Here is a 24,588-nt window from a genome sequence, read left to right as displayed (position 1 = left end):
TCTAAATTGTGCTGACTAGGATGAGGTTGGGTCATACAAATCTGAATAGTACACTGTTCTTAATGAGAAAACATGGTGATGGAAATTGTGAGTATTGCCAGAGCCATACACCTGAAACAGTAGAGCATGTAATCATTTACTGTCATAAATACAATCAGGCTAGGCAAAGGCTTGTTACTCAGCTGGAAGCAAAGAAGTTCAGGAGAAATGTTTGGTTTCTTACTTTCTTTTTTGAAAAGTACAGGCCTTTTTAAAAGGATATAGACTCTACTTTATCTGTTTGTTTTTGTTTGTTTATTTGATTATTTTGTTTGATTATTTTGTTTGTTTAAAACAGTACAGAATAGTCAGTAACTCCCGTTCCTTACTCCAGTCCAGTGGTGGCGGTAATGCACAAGAAATAGTTGCTAACCGCCAATAAAAATAAAAGAAGAAGAAAAGAGCGGGTTAATTCAGTTGTCATACTGTCTATGGAATCGTGCGTTACAGATTTTGTCTGCAATAGTTTTGACTTTGAGTTCGATCTTAAACTGAAGAAAATGCCGAGCGCCGAAGTGCAAATGGAAAATGGGGTAAAGAACACGAGAGAAGGTGAAGGTGGAGGAAAAAAAGACTTTTGTCTGTTTTGTGACGAGCGTGGTTACTTGAACCTGGTGGAGTACATTCTGCAGCAGGGAGCGCGCAAAGGCGACAGGACAGGCACGGGGGTGATATCTCTTTTCGGGACACAGGCCAGATACAATCTCAGAGGTGAGACAAACGTGTTTCATTAACACTTCATAGCATTTAACTTCATGGCAAATGATTTTAAATGCAAGTTTACGAGGAAAACAGATAAGCACAGATATAAAAACGAATGCAATGTGTTTTCTTATGTTACTATTGATCTTCTGTGTGCGAACCTACTTTGTGATACAACAGAGATAATATATATATATAGCCTAACTTACCTGTTGTGTTTCTCTATGTCAGAGGCATGTATTAAAAACTTGAATGGAAAGCAACAGGTTAATCAAAAATGTATTACATTTCGGATCCTAAACATAAAAAAATAAAGCCTAAATTCAATCTGTTCATCATATAAAGAGATTGTGCCTCTTCAGAAAATTTGGACTAATCCGTTATTAGTTTTCATTTTTGGGTGAACTAAAACCCTTTAACTCTGTAAAGTCTGACATATGAAATAATTATTATTTATTTTTAAATGCAACAATTTATTGAACATTTAGACAAAATATAAAAAGATATCTTAAAAAAAAGTTTGCTTGTGGTTTTTGTTGAGTATCATATTTGATACATCAGCCTTTTATGGCTCATATAAAATGATATAGGCTTGTGAGAATATGGAGCTCATAATCAAGGAGGATAAAACCTCGATTTAAAAATCAAAAGACCCAAACTGAGCAAAAATATGCAATTTGATGCAGTTGCTGATATGGTCAAAAAGTTTGATGAAATTCTGATAGCATGTAATGTACGTTTTTATGGCTTATACCCCAACTGTCAATGGAGAAATTGTATTGAATTCTTACTTCCGGCACCGGCTGTTGGCGGGACTGTGATGCTCAGAGCATCATAGTCCCGCCAACAATCACAGTCCCGCCAACAGCCGGTGCCTTAAGTAAGAATTCAATACAATTTCTCCATTGACAGTTGGGGTATAAGCCATAAAAACGTAACCATACATGGTAGACTTAAAACCATCTACGGCTGTACTAAGCGATTGTATATGCTCATGTAAACGCCAAAAGTTCATGGGCCACTAACCTTGTTTTGAGATAAATGCCTTTTATTCGCGATGTTTTGGATAAGTACTTCATTACCCACAATCCTGAACAATCCCACAATCCCACAGTGATGCATCTGATTGGTGGAAAGTCGTATAACTGTGTGGTTAAACCCCGCGAAGGTCCGTGAAGACTTAAGATCAACATTAAAAATAAAAAAATAAAATAAAAAACCTTTGTTGCGTTTTTGCACGGTAGACTTATAAGTGCAATCATGATCTCCTTGGCTGCCATGATGGCTTTTTTCAAGGAGGAAAACAAAAGTGTTCAAAGGGGTGAAAACCACTTCAGATCGGGTCATGTAGTTGAGTGTAGCGTGTCCGAGGGTCAGCATTGTGGGTTTTGAAAGGGCCAGCATGAGGGACAAGACCTACAAAGTTGTGGTGAGTTTTGCAGGGAGGTTGGTAATGTTAGTTAGCATTATCGTTCACTTTAGCTAGGCTACTGTAGCCTTCATATGGTATGAGTCATATCAAGCATTTTATGATGCCACTGTCAAAACAATATTTAGCTTAGGCATACCTCTTCATGCATTTACTGAACATTTGTGTAATAATTCATGGCAAGTTAATAAACTGAATATGATGGTGGTCCAAGAGCAGACCATGCACCGGTCCATGCATCAGACCGGTGGCGTGGTGCACTTTCTGGTTTGCTGACCATCACTTTTTGATTTTCACTTGTTGGGGATATTAAGAAAATACATTAAATGTTATTAAATTAAGGATGAACTATAACTTCATGAATAAAATGAGCATGGACCTCAACCTGTCCTGTCAGCAGAGTGTCCTGTGTCATAAAGGGCTTTGAAATAAACACACAAACTACACACTGAACACACATGCTAAACCATCTCATAAAAAAAAAAGTTCGCGTGGCCGTCGTCAGATTTGGAAGTCGCTCAAAAAGGCTCTTTCGCGGTTGTGGCTTCAGTCGACTTCAGTGAAGCGCGGTGGTTTATGGGATGAGTAGTTCCTTCGCTCGGAAATGAAAATATGTACACAGTCTTGTACCTTTTTTTGGATTTTCTCTTCGTTTTTTCACTCGAAATGATATGTTGTATGCTTATGAGTTCAGCCGTAGCTGGTTATCCTCAGACATGCTCTAAAACTCTTTAGATACGGATTTTTTGGAACGTCAATGGGAGAAATGAATGGGAAATTTACTTCCGGCACCTAAGCTCTATCGGGCTGTGGGGAGTAGTATGAAGCTGCAGACTCGGAGCCTGCTGCATCTACAGTCCCGCACCCAGAGTCCCGCATTCTCAGACCCCTCGTTTTTCGAGACAGCGCCTCCTATCAAATTAGATCGGATAAACATGTGAAGAACTTAAGCCGAAACGTGAGTATCGTCAATTTTATTTAGCGAATCATACCTCAATCGATTTCCTTTTTAATCAAACTACTTTATAGCTCATCGATACACCAACATATGAATAGTCCATTTAATATTTGTAAAGTAGTTTGTAACTAAATTTGAGCCGTTAATGTATGTTTTTTCGCCTTTTTTCCCAGAAAATATTTTGATAGCTTACGTTAGCCTTTAACCTTGGACTTTTGGTAGACAAGCCATTGTAAAAATTTGATTAAAATTCGTTGACATTAAAGTAGACCAATTAAATACATTAAGTGTGTTAATATCAAAGAATGTCATCATTAATTATTTAATCAGATTCACCATTTTACCTTTTTTTTAATTACCGGACCTTTTTTCCTTAAACTATTAAGTTGAATTAATTAATGCCGGAGTAATTATTTTACTTTATATAATTTATGTAGATTACTTAAATTAGTTATTATAAAACGTAGTATTAAAATGAATCAATATTAATTTAACTGATATGAAGTTGTTGCCGGCCATTTCCTCCGTGGCCCTACTTATCACCCTAGGTATGCTTGTAATTTGCATTTGCAAAAAAACATTATTTATTATTACACAATATTTTTGACAATGGCATTCATCTTTTATTTTAGTGAAGTCGAGGAATTTGACAGAGCGATTCCAAAAAGAAGGAACATTCGCCTACCAGAAATTATTTTACCTTATGCATTTACATTTTACATTTATTCATTTAGCAGACGCGCTTTTATCCAAAGCAACTTATAAATGAGGAGTTTTTTTTTTTTTTATGCAACTGAAGACGAAAAGTAAAGTCACCAACACAATTCTTTCCTTTTTTCTTTCCTTTGTCCTGTTTACAGCAAGATGATGCTTAGGTGATCGTTAAATAAAGTACAGAATTGTTTATTATTGGTGTTTTGTCTATTCTTATTTGAGTTTTGCTTCGCATTCAAAATATCAAAAAACAGGTTTTGTAATGTTAGCATGGTATAATGTTAATTAGACCATTATTGAACTGAAAGAAAAATTGGAATTTGAATAAAAAAAAAAAACATTGTAGCAATACAGTATAATATCACATAATATTTTTCAGAAGATAGTTCAATATGCAATTGCGACTTTATTTCTCAGAATTGCGACTTTATATCTCGCAATTCTGAGAAAAAGTCACAACTCTGACTTGATATATTGCAATTGTGAGAAAAAAAATCAGAATTGTGAGATAAAAAGTCGCAATTATTATTATTTATTTATTTATTATTCAGTGGCGGAGTCAAGCTTCCATAGTAATTGTATCCCTTCCATCAGTAATTTTCTTTCAATTACACCCACGCTCAAAAAATAACTACTGGGTAATTTGTTAGTCAGAGAACACAATGAGTTTTTTTTTTTGGCACATGCATTAAGCAGGGAACACAAATATTTATTTGGATAACTTTAAATAAAACGAGACCGTATTGCATCCTATTGTTTTCAATGGCATTTGGATAAGGGTGTTATACGATTTTCCGAACAGCAGGAGGCGCTGTCTCGAAAAATGAGGGGTCTGAGAATGCGGGACTCTGGGTGCGGGACTGTAGATGCAGGCTCCGAGTCTGCAGCTTCATAATGTTGGCTGTGGGCGGGACTGTGACTACTTGCATAAAATGCATACAAGTATCAGTTGTCACTATAGAAATAAATATGTATATTGTATACTATGTGTATATATAAGCTTTATAGAGAGAGATATCTATGTGTCTAAATGTATTTAAATGCTTAGTTTTATGATCAAATCCCTGTAGTTTTAAAACAATGCAATACAATGATGACTGAGAGATGAACAAATAAATGTGCCTTAACCTAATGAGGGCTCGCAAAATCGCTCGCCCGACGTCCCGGGGCTATTGTGTTTTCCAGTCGGGCTACCAAAATGCATAACCGGCCTGCCCGACGGGCTATCCGAAATAGTGTTCGCTTCAGTCTTGTTATAATCAGATTCAGCGCGTTCTTCATCTTCAATCCGCAGCGGCGCCGAGCACATCGCACGTCAGAGACAAGAGTACAGAGTGTGTGTGTTCATCTGAGTCTCATTGGTCTGTCAATGTCAGAATATTTTTATGAGATGACCAATCAAATCAAAGTAGGCGTGCTTTATATACACAGAAGCTGCTGAGCGCTAATTTGAGCAGAGTGACTGACGCTTCAGTTTACGGTCAAGTGCGAGATAAGATGTAAGTAGCTAAACTAAACATTTCATATTTGACAGCTTTTTAGGTCATAAATGTGAAACGAATGACAAAAATAATCAGACAAACGAATATACTTTTGTCGAATTTCGCCATTTTGAACTGAAAATAGGCCTATGTTGTAACGTGACTAATAATTAGTTTACTGTCATTGTGAGGGGACATTAACAGAGCATTAACAAAGCCGTTTTCATGTTAGGCACAAGATTAATAATGAATGTGTACATGTTGAGAATTAATATACAATTTGTAGCCTTCAGTAAATTAAAAAAGTTCAGCTTTAGGAGGGGAAGAGACAGGGCAAGATGAGGAGACTGAGAGAAAAAGAAAGTGATGGATAAGAAGTGAGAGCAGGTATTGACACAATCTACTGCTCGCTGACATTGTTTTAAAGCAATTTCTTATTCTTTTTTGGCCTTCAAACGTCTTGAAATGGACATATCAGAGAAATAAAAATTTGATTATAAAGCCCTGTCTACGGCCCTGTATTAGGAATAAGATCAATAATGAATGTATACATACTGTGAATGAATTTAATAAACTTAGTTAGGCTACCTGGCTGTGATATCGTTCATATAAATCACTACCACATGAATTGGGTTGAAGTTAATACTTTACTTTCTGTTTGCTACAGTTACAGCAACAGACATAAACACTCTATGCTTCCTGCATGGCACATCTTCTTCAACTAACTTTTCCAAGATAGAACACAACAACTTAGATACACAAATGACACCTAGTGGTTACTCAAGGATACTACATCCCCTCCTCCTTAAGCTATCAATTGGTTTGCTTTTTTTTTTTTTTTTTATATTAATACTATTACAACCAATATCACCGACTAAATACCACTAACATTACTTACAGAATATAACACTGTATAACAACCACATTCTTAATATCTTATTGATTAACTTTTTTTTTTTTTGAAACTCTTCAACAACGATCAGTTATATTGCATTGATTGTCTTTTACTGACTTGACTTATGCAACATAGTCTTTCAAGTTAGCTGGAGAACGTCTCTCTCTTGCAGACCTTCTCAGATTTGTAGGTTGGTTAGTCTCTTTTTCTACAACAGTCAATTCTAGCGATTGTTCTTTCTCAAGGGCAGACATCCCCTTGTCTGCAGGTGCATTGACAACATCTGCACTAGGCAATGCAGAAGTGTCACAATCCTGTTCATTCTCTGCGGGTAGTACAGTCTCAAGCATCTCGTCTGTACTGCGATTTCTTATTTGGTCCACATGTCTTTTCACAGTTTGGCCATGCCCCAGAGCAGTCTTGTATGAAAGAGGTCCTGTACAACATTCCACTACTGCAGGAATCCATTTGGGTCCACCAGCAGAGTTCCTCACATACACTGAATCTCCAACTTCAAAACTTCTGAGTTTGCAACTTTTGTCATGGCCTTCTTTTTGTTTCTGCTGTTTTTTTAGAACTTTGGACTTCACATCAGAAATGCCATTTCTCTCCATGAAAGTTTCAAACTCGTTACTGGTAAAACATGTTCCGTTGTCGGACACTAACATTTTAGGTAATCCATGTGTACTGAAACACATTCTCAGTTTCTCAATTGTAATTTGGGAAGTGGCCTGTGTGACAGGATAAACTTCCATCCACTTGGAATGAGAATCTACCAGAATTAGGAACATTCTTCCCAGGAAGGGCCCTGCGTAGTCTACATGAAGTCTTTCCCAGGGTGAGCCTGGCCACTCCCACGGGTGCAAAGGAGCTTGAGCAGGTGCCTTTCTGAAACTTTGACACACCTCACATTTCTGAAGCACTCTCTCTACATCCTGATCCATACCAGGCCACCACATGTATGATCGGGCCAATCCCTTCATTCTGGACATGCCGGAATGAGTCTGATGTAACTGTTTCAATACAGCCGCTCGACCTTGTGATGGTATGATGATTCTCGCTCCCCAAGTCACACATCCATCCTTGACACTCAGAGCATCTCTCCTGTGATGGTACGGTAACACATGTGGCTCTACTTTCTCAGGCCAACCCTTTAAGATGTACTCATGTACCATGGAGAGTGTTATGTCGTGTGATGTCCACTTCCGAATTTGTGCTGCACTTACAGGTGAATCGTCCATTAAGTCCATCATCAGCACTTGATCATTAGTGTCATCAGGTTCTCCCTCACCTGGCACTGGAAGTCTACTCAGCGCATCAGCATTTTGGTGATACTTTCCTGGTTTGTACACAATGTTGTACTGATATGCTTGTAACATCACAGCCCACCTCTGCACTCTGGGTGATCCCATCCTCGTCGCCAAAAATGTGATATCGTTCATATAAATCACTACCACATGAATTGGGTTGAAGTTAATACTTTACTTTCTGTTTGCTACAGTTACAGCAACAGACATAAACACTCTATGCTTCCCGCATGGCACATCTTATTCAACTAACTTTTCCAAGATAGAACACAACAACTTAGATACACAAATGACACCTAGTGGTTACTCCAGGATACTACACTAGCTTTCCTAGTAGCTTTCAGTAAATTAATGCGTCTGAGAAAATGATTCATAATAAATCAACCTATCAGTTGACCCTATGTTTACTTTACTGACAAGACAAAAATGAAAAACCTATATCAGTCAAAGCTCAGCTTTAGGAGGGGAAGAGACAGAGCAAGATAAAATAAATAAAAAAGAGAATAGGAGTGTGATGCTGATGAGGAGAGAAAAATAATCAGCTGCCCACTTACATGGTTTTAAAGCTATTGTTATCTGTAGAGGCAAAAACAAGTAACTAACAAAACAGCATCAGGCATAAGAGACATCAGGATCAAATTGTTCTTAAAAGATATTTATTTCTTGCAAGAAATGTTCCCAGTCTGCCCACAGACCAGCTGCAGACAGAGTGAGACCCAGAGCAGAGGTTGGCCCGCATTTTTATAGTGTTATCTCTTTCAAAAGCTATCTCTTACAGCCCCCACTAAACAAAAGACACAGAGGAACCCCTGTGGCTCCCCTTACCCCCTAGTCTTCTCACCTCTGAGTCACACACACACACCCTGCAGCTGTATTAACATCATAAAATAAACTCAAAATACAGACAAATGAATGTATGGCATTCATTTGTTAAATCATAAAATAAAAACAAAAGAAAAGATTAATTTTTCCCACAACAATTCCTCCTCTTTATCATTCTCTGATAAACTATATATAAAAATTCAGCCTTGTTTTCTAATTTTAATTAAACCCATTACGCTATCAAATCTTCAGAATAGAATCAATTCAAGTCTTTACATAAGACTAGAATTAATTCAAGTTTCTTACATCACAGTTATGCCCTTCATGTCTTATTCTCGTATATCTGATCACTCTACTTGAACTTTGAAAAAGTAAAAAGCTTGTATCAAATAAATAAGCATTTCGTCTGAAACCGGGCTAAAAATGAACAAACATTGTTATCGCATTTTCCTGGTTGAGAACCAGACCCTCAGTCATCCCAGACATAGCTCAAAGCATATAGTAAGAAAAACGTAAATGATTATAATTGCAACTTCCGTCACTCGTACCATCTGCATATTTTGTTCATCCCTAGGATAGACTGTACCCATTAATAACAAAATTATCAGAATAACACATACAATCATAACACTATGTATTTGTATATGTAGTTTTTTCAATTAATCACAATATTTTGTCAGGAAATGGTTTTACTTCTAAAGCTGTATTTAATTAAAATCTATTTAATAAAATCTAACCCGACTTTTCCATTACATACCGTTTTTTTTCTTATCACCATACTTCACATTAATTAATAAATCTTCTACCTGAAAACTTGACTTGTTCTTTGCACAAGTCAAATGATTAGATTTATATCAATACTAAGCCCTAATTTGATTCAATCAAATAAAAATCACAAAACTTTTCTTCAACCATTAATTGGTCAACATTTTCTCCTGATATGTTGATCATCTCGTTGCCTCATGGACGTTCCATCTTCACCAATATGACACTTTGCGTGCCGTAGAGAGGATTTTTCCAGCGTTGGCGGGGTAGTTTCTAGCACATATCATTGGTCCCCCACTTTATTCTTTGCGATTGGCGTTTTGGGTTGCTGACGTTGGTTGGTGTGGTTAAGGTCAGATGCTTCGACCCAGGTCTCACACTCTCAAATCATTTTCAAATCCTTACAAGAATTTCCCTTAGATCACGATCGCACCCCCACTGGAATGAGTCATTTACTGTCTGCTGTCACCTGCGAAATGGAGACCTTAAGTGATTTTGTTAGTGACCGCTTGTCTTGCCGTCCCTTTGGTGTGACCTGTGAAATTTTCAACCTGAAACATATCACCGGATAATTTCTTGCTCATTGAATAGCACTCGGGGTCCTTGTTCCCCTAAAAAACATTCAACCCATGTTGCTCATGTTAACAAAACAATACAGAATCAGTTCTGTTTGGTTCAATCCGTTCTGACATCCTGCAAAATGAAAAATGTTAAGTTATGCGCAAGGTGCCCCCCCTGAAGAGTTCAGGCCCCCCCCCCCTGAAGAGTTGAAAGGCTCTTGTCTGACCATTTGTGTGTGTGTGTGTGTGTGTGTGTGTGTGTGTGTGTGTGTGTGTGTGTGTGTGTGTGTGTGTGTGTGTGTGTGTGTGTGTGTGTGTAAAAGTCTGCATCTTCTGTAAAGAAAAACAAATGTTGAGGTTATTGTCACATAGTTTTCTTTTGTCTGCTGTGCTGCCCCATCTGCCCTGGCGTTTCCTGTCGAAACAATTCTTGTTATTAGCACACTTAAAATACAAACAATGCACACAATTAAACCCAATGTCCTCCCAACATTTATCTTCCCACCTGTGCGATGGTTTTCAGCAAATGTGAACCCCTTGGTAAACCAGATCTGGCTGGTTAAGACAAATAAAGTTCTTCTACCCCTCCTGGACTTTCCTGAATCCAAATTGTCCTTCTGACCCCCTGAAGAGTTGAAAGGCTCTTATCTGACCACCAGTGGGTTCCTCCTGGACTTTTACTGTCCTCACATACCGATGAGGTCAAAGCTAGATAACCTCTCAGCCTGCTGTGAAGACAGTGGGTTTAGCCCCCCCTGTGAGGCCGAAATGTCTTTGTTTGTGGCCTGAATACAAATTATCCATACTAAAAAGTTCAAAGACTCATCTGACCACTTGTTTTACTGTGCGTTCTCTTGTTCCCGCCACGAGCATATTCATCCTCCTCTTTATGCACGACACTCATCTCGTGCATAAATTTAACGTAATAAAATTCTCTTACTTTTATCAGACGTCCATAGTGACTTCCATTTCAAGGTACACATTTACATTCTTATCAGTTCTTGCTTTCCCTCGGAAATTTAACCCATGACCTTGGCGTTACAGGTGTCACACTCTAATGTTTGAGCTACAGGAAAAACTGCAATATTTGTTAATATTTATTTGGTAACATTTGTTTTGGATAAAGTTTGCTAACCCAAACGTTGTCCTTAACTAACGCATACTGTTCAAAACATGAATTAACACTCACACTCATCCCTGACTATGAACCGCTCATATTTCTTATTTATATATTTTCTCTAAAAATATTTAAATTTTAAATGACAGTTTAACCTTACATTTTCCTGTATCTTTTATCTAATGTTTTTATTTATGGCCTCTTAACCAGTTTCAAAGCATGTCTGTTCATTATTCATTTGATTTTAGAAAAGTCAGCTGGATTGTGTTGGTGCATTATTACTTTGCTTCAGCTTTCTTTGGCTGACTGATAACAGAAAGACAGACAGAGTATCAAGCAGTCTCTCAGCAGTCCACTCAAGCAGTCTCTTTCTCTCTCACTATAAGCAAATAATCTTTTCAACAGCCTCCTAGGACTGTAACTAAAATAATCATAGTCATAGTCAATCCTTAATAGTTCACAAATGTCAAAATACAAATATTTGACTCAAATTAGAACCATTACAATAATCTAAAATACATTATGCTATGATCTTTTCTAAGGTTATCTTTAGTTTAAATACTCAATTCACCTAACCTTCGTTTTTTCAGAAATTTCTCTTGACTCATCACAAGCTGTTCTCATCTTTAGCCACCACCATGTCTAACGACCTTCAGAAGTTCAAAAATTTTCTTTGCCCATAAGGCAACCAACATCATGTTCCTTATATAAATTAATACGTCTTGTTACGGTCTCCACAACAAATAATGACAATCACCTCACGGTCTCAGTTGGCTCTTGAAAGCCTATTTCCATTAGCTCTTAAGCAATAATTTTCTTTTCTTCAGGGTGTTGTCTCCCTGGCATAGATGCAGACACGTCACAATGGAGGACAAGCCATACAATCAACGCGGTTTCTTGTGAGTGGTATAGGGGCTCACAGTTTCTGGGGCAGACTGAACTTCTTACAGCTCATCTCGCCTCTCAATGATCTGCTGAAGCTGATCGCCACTCAGTCAATCAGCGCCACTCTCATATCCATCTCACATAAAAACACCTCCATCAGGAAATGCCCAGTGTTTTTGCGTGATCCTTCTGTCTTAGGTTGTCCTTTTGGCCTTAAGATCTTACCCGTCTTTGAAGTAATCACTCGTACACACTGGTAACCGCTTTTCCCCATTACAGAATCTGTGACCGTTTTCTTCAACATAATCTGTTGTTTTCTGGAGCTTAGGAAAAGGCGCATTCAAGAGTCATCAGAGCCATTCGGACTGCCTACTAGTGTTAAACATAGGGAGACGGATTAATAACAGCAGTATTTAATCACTTAAATTCATTAATCATTTTAAAGGCAGCAACCTAGCTGCTTAGATTATACTCAGTGAATTTAGATCACAATCGTACATTCAGTGTACTGTTACTTCTGTAGCCGGAGCCATCAGCCCTGTTTTATGGTGGAGGCTAAAATGAGACAGTCACTGGTCCTAAAATAAACAAGTTCAAAACAGTATTATTTTAAAGACTTCTTTAAAGTCTTTCAGTTTTACTTTTAAAACGTTTTAAGTACAAATTGCCCTTTGAATGGCAATGATTTCCTTTAACATCTCTGTGTCTATGATTTTCAACTGAAACACTGTGCTTTACACAGGCTTAGACAACAGCTTTCAGCTGACATTGAATGAGAGAGAAACTCTTGAGGCACTCAGGACTGATACACTGCATTTTCATAAACTTTTAACTTCAGACTTTATCTACCATCTTAAGGCATCTTTTCCATAAATTACATGTATTGTAATTTAGACATTACAAATTTCCACTCAGAATGAGTCTCTGTTGCACTGAAACTGTGGCAGTTTCAGTCACAGCACATACCAAATTCAGATAAGCAAACCTGTTTTGGCCAATTCACAATCTTATCTTTTGAACCCAAAACATCGGCTGTTAGCTCTTTTCATAGTCAACAACAAGCTTTTGTTTAATCAAATGCCTTTTACACATTTTACATTTAGCAACTGTTAATCCTGTAACACTGCTTCTGTTTATTTTATCTTAAAAAAAAATAATAAGAATTATTCTAGTTCTTAATAACGTTTAAAATTTCATTTCAATTTTAGTTGTCAGGTTTTCAATTACCATAATTTAATACCCGACTTCAATGTTTTCTCTAGGAGTTTATCAACCTGCTTCTATGATTCATACTAACTTTTGAGGCTGCGCTCTCTGCTTTGTCATACATTTTATGATTATCACTATAAATCATTCATTAGATTTGTCTCTCTATATCATCGCATTTTACAGTCACTGAATGACTCCGCTGACCGCAATAAAACACTCTTTGTTATTCTACCTACAGTCTTATCCCTGTGGTCTTTCTAACATCTCCACCCTACTTTACACCCCTGAAGCAGAGTGTTCTTATTCATGAAATGCAAACAGAGCCCCTGATAAGTTCTCTGCATTTTCCCTCACTGTCCCAGCTTCAAATTCAATTACAATAGCCGAATCACAATCTTCATCATATTAACACTGATCTACTTTCTAACCCATATTAACACAGACTTTTCTTTAAATTTGTGTTAGTTTGGCACTTTCTTTGTTTGGAGCCAGTCAAAGTTGATCTTTCCAATCAGAATCAAACTTTTACAAAAACATAATCTGCAAATCTCTTTAAACTGAGAGCTTCAGAGCAGAGCTGCTTACAGCATTTGCTCTCTTTTGTATCAGGACTATTCAGTTACTCTTCATACAGTATAAAGAAATTTAGCATGTCATTAATTTCATTAACACTGGTTTGATAGCTTATTCAAATGGTTAGTATGCAGATTCAACTTAATATTATCATTATTCAGTCCCACTTATCTATACTGTTTCACAGAAATCACAAGATTCCTCAAATCTTGTTCTCAGTCTCTAAATTACACAGACAGCTATCCTAGCCACTTGCACCTTCAACTCTTGTTACAAAAATATGGCAATCTATTCTTCAATACTCTTGTTTTCATAACATTAATACAATAAAGCACATTCACATCATTATTATTGGCAGAACATTAATTTTCATAAGCGACATGGAAAATCTAAATATTCTAAGCAGGTTTCACAAAGTTTCTGATTAACTTTAGTCACATGTTGTTTAGGGAAATTATCTCCAACCCATAATTTCCTTTATAAAACAGACAATGTCCTTGTCTTTCAATGACTTAATTTCAACAAAATATCTGACTTTGTACATTATTGATTTCCAAAATCTTTGGACATAGCTGTCTTTACATCTATCTAATTGTGTTATCAACAACACTGATTACAAATCAGGTATATATTAACATCCGGAAGCCGGCTTAATAAGCTAGCACTGTTGCTATGCTCCCAGCATAGCTGGACCCTTTAGGTTCAAAAAGACAATGGTTGTCAAAATAAACATCATTTCAATAATTATTTTATCTCTAAAATATAGAATTTTTCCCGTTCTGCTTAATGAAACATTCCTTATCTTTATATCATGTTAATCCCTGTTAATCATACTCAATGCCTTATTTTTATCTAAAACTCACTTTTCATACCATTTACTTAATCAGGCGTTCATAAATATGAATGTTATCTTCCCCTACATGCCAGTTCCCTCTGTATCTGTTCAATCCAACAATTCACTGTTTGTATTTTCCATCAGGAAAAACATTCTCTTTTCCCTACATGCCAGTTCCTTCTCCTATCGACTCTGTTCTCTTTTATCTGCTTCTTTTCCATCCAACAATTCACTGTTTGTTCACATTTTTACACTCATGAACAAACTAACGTTACAACAACTCTTTGACTAGTAACGGATAAATTGGCACTTCAGAAAAAACCCTGTACTTTTGCCCAATCTCATACGCTCATCATTTACAACACTGCTCAAATCATCAGTCATAGCTTTGCTCAAAGTTTCATCAGACACACAAAAAGATTTGCAAGCAGTTTCTTCATTGCAGATAGCAGAAAGAAAATCAGTGTATGTGTTTGTGTGTGCGTCGTGTGTGCGTTTGTTAGTACAAATATTTTCACTTCCCCTTTGCTTAACAATCATCCGTTTCCCAATTTCTTGCATGCATTTCTGGCCGTAATTTTTCCATTTTACAGAAAACCGGTGTGTAAAAATGGTCTACTTTACTGTTAGATGACTCCATTTTGGCTGAATCTCCCTTCTGGATTTCACAACTTCGACACGTGTCTTACAATATCTGTCAAACGTCTTCGACAGATCCGATCTTTTTTCGTCACCCAAAATCGGTCGGGTTTCTGTAATTACGTTCCACTCAAAATCTTCCCATAGGCCTAAGCACTTTCTAGCGCTCTATTAATTCTGATTTGATGTGGCTCTTCCATCCACTTGTAAAAAAAATTTTTCTCAGGTTACAGAGATTTTGAGTAAAACTAACTAATCAGCAATTGTGATTATCTGAATCACCTGTGATTATCTGAATCACCTGTGGCACTCCCGTCCACCTGTGGCACTCCCGTCCACCAACGAGCTAAGTGTGGAAAAAACCGATCCGAAGCTACTTCAATTTCTTCCCCAAACAATTGTGATTATCTGAATCACCTCTCGCTCGTACCAAAGCAAAACTCAGCCAAAATGGTTCACGTTCACTCACAGTCATATCAGATTACACCACACAAAATAAAATAATTTTAACTGTCTCTTACCCGAGATGCTTTTACTGCCTCCGAGTTCTTTCTGAATCCAGTGGGTTCCTCCTGGCCCTGATAGCAGTTTTGGCTCTTCTCTCTCAATTCGGCGAGGTAAGACTAAAGCCTTTTGTGCTTTAGGGTGATCAGTCCGTCAATCCGCTTTCTCAGGGCCAGAAGAAACCTCATGGATCCCACGTTTCTGACACCAACTTGTAGAGGCAAAAACAAGTAACTAACAAAACAGCATCAGGCATAAGAGACATCAGGATCAAATTGTTCTTAAAAGATATTTATTTCTTGCAAGAAATGTTCCCAGTCTGCCCACAGACCAGCTGCAGACAGAGTGAGACCCAGAGCAGAGGTTGGCCCGCATTTTTATAGTGTTATCTCTTTCAAAAGCTATCTCTTACAGCCCCCACTAAACAAAAGACACAGAGGAACCCCTGTGGCTCCCCTTACCCCCTAGTCTTCTCACCTCTGAGTCACACACACACACCCTGCAGCTGTATTAACATCATAAAATAAACTCAAAATACAGACAAATGAATGTATGGCATTCATTTGTTAAATCATAAAATAAAAACAAAAGAAAAGATTAATTTTTCCCACAACATTATCCAATTTGTTTGGCCTTCAAAACATCTTAAAATGCACATATCGTGCAATAGTGAGCATTAGACCCTAAACTAAAGTGTTACTTTTTTTTTTCTTTTTTTTTTTTATCATACCCTCATTGGGGGCTGAGCCACAGATACAGACTGATTCATGTTCCATACTGGTCACACACATTTCAGTTCAGTTAGAACCAGATGCATATTTGTTGATATTATGTGTTTTGAAAAAGTTTTTGATTCATTGTTTTGACTCCTAACCAATTTTCTACATTAAAAATTGTCTTTTTATCTGGGCTAGTAAAATTCATTTCGGGCTACCAAAATCTGAAGAGTGCCTGCCCGAAGGGCTACCAGCGATTTAGAAATTTTGCGAGCCATATAGGATGCTCACATTTTAACAGGATTTTTACCAAAAATGTTGATAATCAAGTAAACCTATGTTGCTTCAGTCCATCTTGTGTTGTGATGGTGTTCACATCACAAGTGTTCATCTTGAAATATTATATATAATATTATTATTATTATTATTATATTCTTATGCACAGGACATCATCATCATATCATTTGAGAGAAGGCTCTATAGGATTAAAGGGTCAAACTACTGTTGAAATGTTATCATAATTCAAAAATTGGTTTCATCATGTGCCTCGCAGATCAGTTTCCTTTGCTGACGACCAAAAGGGTTTTCTGGAAAGGCATACTGGAGGAGCTGCTGTGGTTTATCAAGGTACTTTTTGAACTTATGAAACTTTTTGTATCTTATTTCTGTATAGTTTTTTTTTCTTTTCTTTGGTTTTTGTTCATTTCGCATTTTTTAACTTGCTTTTTGTTCATCCAACTTAGGGTTCAACAAATGCCAAAGAGCTGTCACAAAAGGGTGTGAAAATCTGGGATGCTAATGGCTCCAGGGAGTTTCTGGATAAAAATGGCTTTACTAATCGTGAGGAAGGAGACCTGGGCCCAGTGTATGGCTTTCAGTGGAGGCACTTTGGAGCTGAATACAATGACATGCACACTGGTAACACACACACACACACACACACACACACACACACACTCTCTCTCTCTCTCTCTCTGTATATATATATATATATAGACCGTTTACATATAGCAACAATGTGTTCTGAATTATTAACATTTTAACTGTAAACTATATTTTAAAGTGCCCCTATTATGCTATTTTGTAGTTTCCTAATTTTGTTTTGTAGTCTCCTACAATATGTTTACATGCATCTAAGGTCAAAATACACTTTAAAGGTGACATATTATGCCCCTTTTCACAAGATGTATTATAAATCTATGATGTCTCCAGAATGTGTCTGTGAAATTTTAGCGCAAAATACCCCCCAGATAATTTATTATTTCTTGTCAAAGTTGCCCCTTTTTGGGTGTGAGCAAAATTGCGCCGTTTTATTGATCATTATTTGCATGAAAATATTTCCTCAGACCATATCATGCGCTAAGCAATCCTCGCTGTAGTTAAAACATTAAAACACAGCATGCCACAGGAAAAGTGTTCAAAAGCATTGCATCCACTACAAATATTTATAGTTATTATAATATAAAAATGTTGTAACTTCTTGGTAATGATTTCATGTCATTTAAGTGCTTAACTCCATTAATGAGAATGGCATATTTAATATAAATGTGTATATCAGATGTAGCCTAAAGCACAGTTTAAATCATTATTTTATTTATGTAAACTGTTATTGTGAACATACACTGTATTTATGATTAGGACTCATAATAAAGATTTAAAGTGGTTTTCCTTCATCTGCCGTCAGTCACTCAGCTCACCATCGGTGTCGCCAAACTGCTCCGTCTCCAAAATGTTTGCACGCATGAGGTGGATGCAGGTGCGCAAATTTTCCCGTCGTTTGTTTTTATAAATCACAACTTATGCGTCGGAAGTGGCGTACGCCTCTTTCAGGGCCTGTTTTGTGCGTACGCAACGGTTATAAATGAGGCCCCTGATCAGCGGCTGCGCAAACTGCAAATCTGAATGTTGCAGAGTGATGATCGGACTTTCAGAGGTTAACTATCCTGGCCTTAGTTATAGTTTACTTTGTCAATACTGACACTTTGTGGTCACTTTAAGTAGTACGTCGCCTTTAATAATATATCAGCCATTTTGGATTTTAGAGCTCATCCATGAAAAATGCCTTTTATTTCTAAATTATTTAAAAAAATTATCTTAAAAACATACTAACATTATAAGGGCACCACAGGAAACATTATAAAATAATCCATGTCATGGGACCTTTAAATGTAGCCGAGGCTCATAATTGTGATGCTTGATTGTTCTTCTTAAAGGAACACTCCACCGTTTTTTGAAATAGGGCTTATTCACCTTCTTTCCCACATTTAGATAGGTGGGCAAATGCATTTTTGTCTCAGTGCATGCATTGTTTTAGTTTGACAGGGTCGGCGTGAGCTTGGCTTAGCATAATGAATGGAATCCTTTGTTGCCAGCTAGCATGTCCTGAATAAAAGTGATATAAAAAAAAACCCACCTAAATTACTTCTTGTGGCCTGCGTATTCACAACAAGTACAAATAGCGATGCAGATTAACACTAGGCGATTTCCTAGGCAGATATTGACTTATATATTAAGGACTATATTAGGGGGAAGCACAGGCGAAGCACTTCTACTTGGGCGTGATATCTCTGCGCCCCAGTAGCAGTGCTTCGCCTGTGCTTCCCCCTAATATAGTCCCAAGTCAAAATCTGCATAGGAAATCGCCTAGTGTTAATCTGCATCGCTATTTGTACTCGTTGTGAATACGCAGGCCACAAGAAGTAATTAGGTGTTTTTTTTTTGTTTTTTTATCACTTTTACTCAGGACATGCTAGCTGGCAACAAAGGATTCCATTCATTATGCTAAGCTAAGCTAGCGCCAACCCTGTCAAACTAAAACAATGCATGCACTGAGACAAAAATGCATTTGCCCACCTATCTAAATGTAGGAAAGAAGGTGAATAAGCCCTATTTCAAAAAACGGTGGAGTGTTCCTTTAACACAGCTATCTTCTAAGTTATGTAAGGGTGATTTATGTGCATCTTAAAAGTGGTCGACCGATATTGGTTTTTTGATGGCCGAGGCCGATATCTTAGAGAGCAGGATGGCCGATATAAAGCCGATATTTTTATTATATACTTTATATTTATTTTAATCAATATTTTATACATTTTAAATAAATTAGAAAACAAATCTTTAAAGTAAACATGCCTGTACTTTAGATGGCAACTTCTTGAATCTGCAATCCTATTACAGTATTTTTCACAAATAAAGTAATTGTTTAAAAATATATGAATAAGAATATGACACAGTGGGCAACTGGATATTAGGGTGGTCCTTATTTTTAAAGTTTCCAATTGTCATGCTCTTAACCCTTTAAATTGTTCCTTTATATAAGAAAATACAGCATGCCAATTTTTATGGCAGTAACCTAATAATTACTGGTAGCTCAATAGCTTTAAACTTTCTGAGATTTTGATGATTTTCGTAAAAACGGATAATTTGAATTGGTATTGTACCTGGCCAGTAAAATTCCCCCAAAAATCTCCATAAAAGCATCTAATGCACCATATATTCCTAAATATGTATTTTAGATACATATCTCAGTTTACTTATTGTAGAAACTAAATCCAAATTAATCCATCCATGACCCGGTTTAGCAGATTTACCTTTCCTGGTGGAATCAATACATATTTCTATTGATGACCTTGGTTATTGTTTGGGTTTAGAGCAAATTTTTTTGGTTTAAAAAATTACATTACGTTCCTTGAAATTGACCCGGAATTTTGGCCGAATCAAGCAGATTATCAGGAGGCACAGGCAACCATACATGCTATGAAAGTAGTCAATGATCACGCCGAGAGAGGAGTGGCTCTGATTCAAGAATACAATGGCTATCTCACACACTCTGAAGAACAATTGCAGTTTCTCCTTCATGTGGTGGAAGATCACCGACGGATCTATCCAGACTGCAAAAAGTCAACACTGGCTGCTGAGCATCAGAAATGAGGGATTGTTGAAAATGTTGTGCTTTTTTTGAGATTGTTGTCATTGTTGTCATGTCAGTGTTGCTCTGATTTCAATAAAATGTAGTTCATTTGCAGCAACTTTTAATATTACTTGCATATCACAATAACGCCACACAGCTTAACATAGGCAATCTTCCACATGATTGAGCTACCTCTAAATATAATTTTTTTGTCAATTTTTGCATATTTCTAATTTTGAAGTTAAAACGAACAGTTTAAGAGGTTAAGACACTAACATTTTGCAAAAAAAAAAAAATTGGACTTGATAAGGACCACCCTACTGGATATAGCACAGCATATAAAAAAAAATCAAAAAATCAATCGCATCTCCTGTAAAGCTGATCTTCTGTTTGCATTCACTCACTTCGTATGGACCGACCGTCACTCGCAGTAACACGTTACAAATACACACTTCACAAGATATCACAGCTGGATTCCATTAAATCTGCAAGGTTTGCGAAATTAAATGTGTATTAGATATTCAGAGATTTGTTTAAATGATGTAGATGCGCATTTGCTGAATGTTGACAGTAAATGAGAAAGTATTTTAGCCTAATTGTTTGCCTTTTCTGTAACAAATAATATAAAAGCAACACTTTACTTTTTCGCATACCATTTACTTTTTGTTTACCAGTTCTGTCTAACAAAGTATTAGATATGACTGACACAGATCGTAAACTAATGAAGATGGAGAATGGGAGTGAGTGCTGTGTGATCAGGCACTGGTGTTCTCAGCGCACCGCCTGTCACAAAAGTCTGGATCGCCGTCAAAATAAAAGTCCCGCTTCCAACACATCGGCCGATACGTTTTTCTGATTGGATGTGTTGGAAGCAGGACTTTTAATTGCCGATATTTTAAAATTGCCAAATATCGGCCTTGGCGATATATCGGTCGACCACTACACCTTAAATATTGTTTTGATTTATGTGAACTGCATGTAACATTGTAAGAGATTTTTTTTATATATATATCATTGTTCATTTGTGTTACAGTTTCACAAATTGGGCTTCAGTAAAGAAAGTTTGACCCTGAAAACTGTCTACGACTTTTACTAAGCCTTTGTTTAGCTCGCTGCAAAAGCAAACATAAGCTGAAGGCAAAAGATTAACCAAAGGCCCTAAAGTCTTTGTCTTGTCTCTTTTGTCTTTATTCTTTATTTTGAACAAATAAAAATATAGAAACACAATAAGTGTGTTGCAACATACCCTAGGAAAAAACTATATCTATAAATATGATAACATCGGAAGCGTGACGGCCGACACTCTCATTCATTAACATGGGCAGCGACAAAATATGCGCTGTTCATGCTCCGCTGAAGCTTGCGATGTGAAACAGGTGTAAAAATACATAGCAGAATCATCGTCATTTAGGCATAAGATCGCGTGGGTGTTTGAATCGAGGTCTTGGTCTTTTAAGGATTAATCGTGCAGCTCTACTTACAAGTGTGAATCTTGAAATGTTTTGTTCATTCAGGAGATTAAAGTTGCTGCTTGAGTATGTTGCAGAGAGTACATTTCGTAGTCTCGTAGCCTCGCAGTCACTGAAGCTCGTTTAAAACTGAATGCTGTGTGAACGCAGCCATATTAGACCCAAATTATGGGACTGACAACCATAGTCTAGAGCTGTATAAAAAAATCACCATAATTGTTCAAATACTTACACTCATCTCGTCGTCATTATTAGGGATGGACATACAGCGTCACATTCCACGCAAATCGACTAATTTACATAATCGATTACATCACCGCTTCGTTACAGCCCTAATTCTTAAGGCATATTCTCACCAAGAATGATAACTATAAAATAACTATAACAAGAACTATATTAGAGTCCACACCAGCAGACGATATCGTTCTGTTTATTCTAAACACGTGCTTGTCTGCTGCTTTAAAAGCTCAAGCTTGTTACAGCAGGATGGATTCTGATTGGCTGTCAATGTTTTTATCGTTCATCAGCTTGATAAAATCGTTCTGAAAGTGATTTCAACAATATCGGTTCTCTGTGCCGTTATCGTTTTAGCTGTGGTCTAAACGCTGCTATTCGTTTGGGGTGTAAATCAGACAGTTAATCACGATACGATACGATATCGATTCTCCCAGCCAGCGATACGATATTTGCCGATACCTCAAATTCTACGATTTCGATTCGATTCAGGGCTATATCTAGGCCTGTCACGATAACAAATTTTGCTGGACGATAAATTGTCCAAGAAATTATTGCGATAAACGATAATATTGTCGTTCGAGACCATTTTCATCTAATATAATGATAATGGCATAATAATGCAGGTAGGCTACACCTTTTCAAAGATCTATAAACTTTTATTTCTTAAAAATATTAAACATTGAAAACGGAAAACATTTTAAATATCCACAAAAAATGAACAAAACAACCAAAAACAATAAAAGCAATGGACTCTCAGTGTCTGTTAACAAAAAAATTCACTTGAATAAATACCAAAAACAATAAATAAAATGGTTGTAAACAAAATTGCACTTCAAAAAATATTAAACATTAGGCTCAGACATAAATAGTGATACATTCCATAACAGGCAAAACTGCCGGTAAACCTTTGTAAACAAATAAAAAAAAGCCTCAACAGGCCATATCACACCATTTTGCACTGTCCTGCTGTTACTTTGTCGACTAAACGCCCGAGTGATTGTGTAACTTACTGTAACACGCACTTTATTGCGTGTATGCTACGCACTGAAAATACTTGGTTAGGATTAGGGGTGAGGAGTGCGTACACGCCATAAAGTGCGTATCATATACACGCAAAAACTATTTTTGGCGTATAAATGGCACGAGAAATAACATTCGTGGTATAGATACGCATTTTCATGAGATCGGGCTCGCTGTCGCGTTTGGCTTTGAAACCAATTCCATCTTTTTCTTTTTTTTTTTCCTCCAACTTACAACTAGCTTCTCTCTCTCTCCCGGCAGTCGCCGCAAGCAGTCCCGCCGGCGCTTTCCCATACAAAGACCATGTGACTGACAAGCGCCGCGGCGCCGCCTCCCCACACAAAGACCATGCAACTGACAAGAGGGTTCACTCCTCCTATACGCTAAGGAACCGAGAGTGGGCATCCAGTCTCTTTGGTAGAGAGAGAGAGAGACGAGGAAAACAAACAAGCATGCAAATGGAATTATCGCGGCCGGAAAAATTATCAAGCTCATTTTTTTTATCGTGCAATTAATTGATTTATTGACAATCGCGACAGGCCTAGCTATATCGATTGATTAATCGATATTTAGATATTATGTGCCAAGTGTACACAATCACAGTTACGTTTATTAACTCACACTAATACATGCAAAAATATATAACATGAAAGTTTAATTAAACTCTTTGAAAATTGCACACCCTCTCCCAATTGGGACATTTACAAGTTGTTTGTTACAAGTTTAAAAAAACAAACATGATATCGAGGGCTTGGAGCCAGAGGGGCGTAAGTGGCTTTTGACAAACTTTACAGGAGAGACAAAACAAAATTTTGACCACACTTCAATCACCTGTATTAACAACCTTAAACCACAAATATTGTAACCACCGGCATACTTACATGAATGAGTATTTAAGTAATAAACTTAAGACATATTAACACAATGAACATGTTCTAAAACATAAAAAAAAAAAGAAAATGGCAAAAACGTCAGATACGCCTTTTTGGCACCAAACATTTCCAAGTCTTCTATGGACATATTAGGCGTATCTGGCTCCAAGCCCTCGATATATGAAAATTAACAAGAATGGAGTTATCTGTTTTTGCAAATGAACTCTATAACAAGAATTCATCTGCAAAAACAGAAAACGTCTCTGGTTACTCACGTAACCGTAGTTCCCTGAGAGGAGGGAACGAGACATTACGTATGGGGAAATCCATTTTCCTCGAATTATGAAGTCTGATTTGAATAACTCTTTTGCTTGCAAATAGCCAATGGCGACCCCCGCCCTCACCTGATTGGCTGACAACTCCCAATATAGGTGACGGCGGGCGCCAAAACCCTCAGAATCTCAGCTGAACGAGAGTAAGGAGACTGGAAGTTTTTCCACACGGCAGGTTACGTAATGTCTCGTTCCCTCCTCTCAGGGAACTACGGTTACGTGAGTAACCAGAGACGTTCCCTTATCGAGTCGGTCTCTCGACATTACGTATGGGGAACAATAAAACCCCCGCCGTGTGGGAAAAAGCTCGGCCCAGCTCGCAACGAGCCCAAGTAGAGCACAAGCACTAATCCCTACCTCACAACAGCTCAGGTTCAGGCACCGGACCTGGTTGAAACACCTATTGGCACAGAGCCAAGTCGGCGTCCGCACCAACGTAGCCCCGCTCACCTAGTTAAGCAACGCTGAACTGAAGTGAATGGGGGATTGCAGCAATGTGATTGGTGCTTAGGAATATACTGCCGGCTTATGAATGCGGGCATAATAAGGTGACACATAGATATAGTGAACATAATGCAGCTATTGCCAATAACTCGCACTG

General features: G+C 37.4%; 1 protein-coding gene and 1 long non-coding RNA gene across 3 annotated transcripts in view; both read left to right on the top strand.

The window, feature by feature from the left end:
• Positions 1-461: 461 nt before the first annotated feature.
• tyms (thymidylate synthetase) overlaps positions 462-24,588 on the top strand; it is a 40,614-nt gene continuing 16,487 nt past the window's right edge. The window contains exons 1-3 of one of the 2 annotated variants that reach the window (XM_082161732.1): positions 462-750; positions 16,704-16,777; positions 16,894-17,068. In XM_082161732.1, coding sequence (XP_082017858.1) covers positions 471-750; positions 16,704-16,777; positions 16,894-17,068 — 529 coding nt within the window. In that variant the 5' untranslated portion in view covers positions 462-470. The remainder of the gene's footprint in view (positions 751-16,703; positions 16,778-16,893; positions 17,069-24,588) is intronic. The other variant, XM_082161731.1, reaches the window with a different exon arrangement.
• Positions 18,222-23,752, top strand: LOC309492738. Its single transcript, XR_014203680.1, has 2 exons — positions 18,222-18,350; positions 19,058-23,752. It is a non-coding gene; the product is annotated as an uncharacterized lncRNA (long non-coding RNA).

This window comes from Leuciscus leuciscus (genome assembly GCF_965113295.1).
Source record: "Leuciscus leuciscus genome assembly, chromosome: 2".
NCBI lineage: Eukaryota > Metazoa > Chordata > Actinopteri > Cypriniformes > Leuciscidae > Leuciscus > Leuciscus leuciscus.
This window is presented reverse-complemented; position numbering and strand designations above follow the sequence as displayed.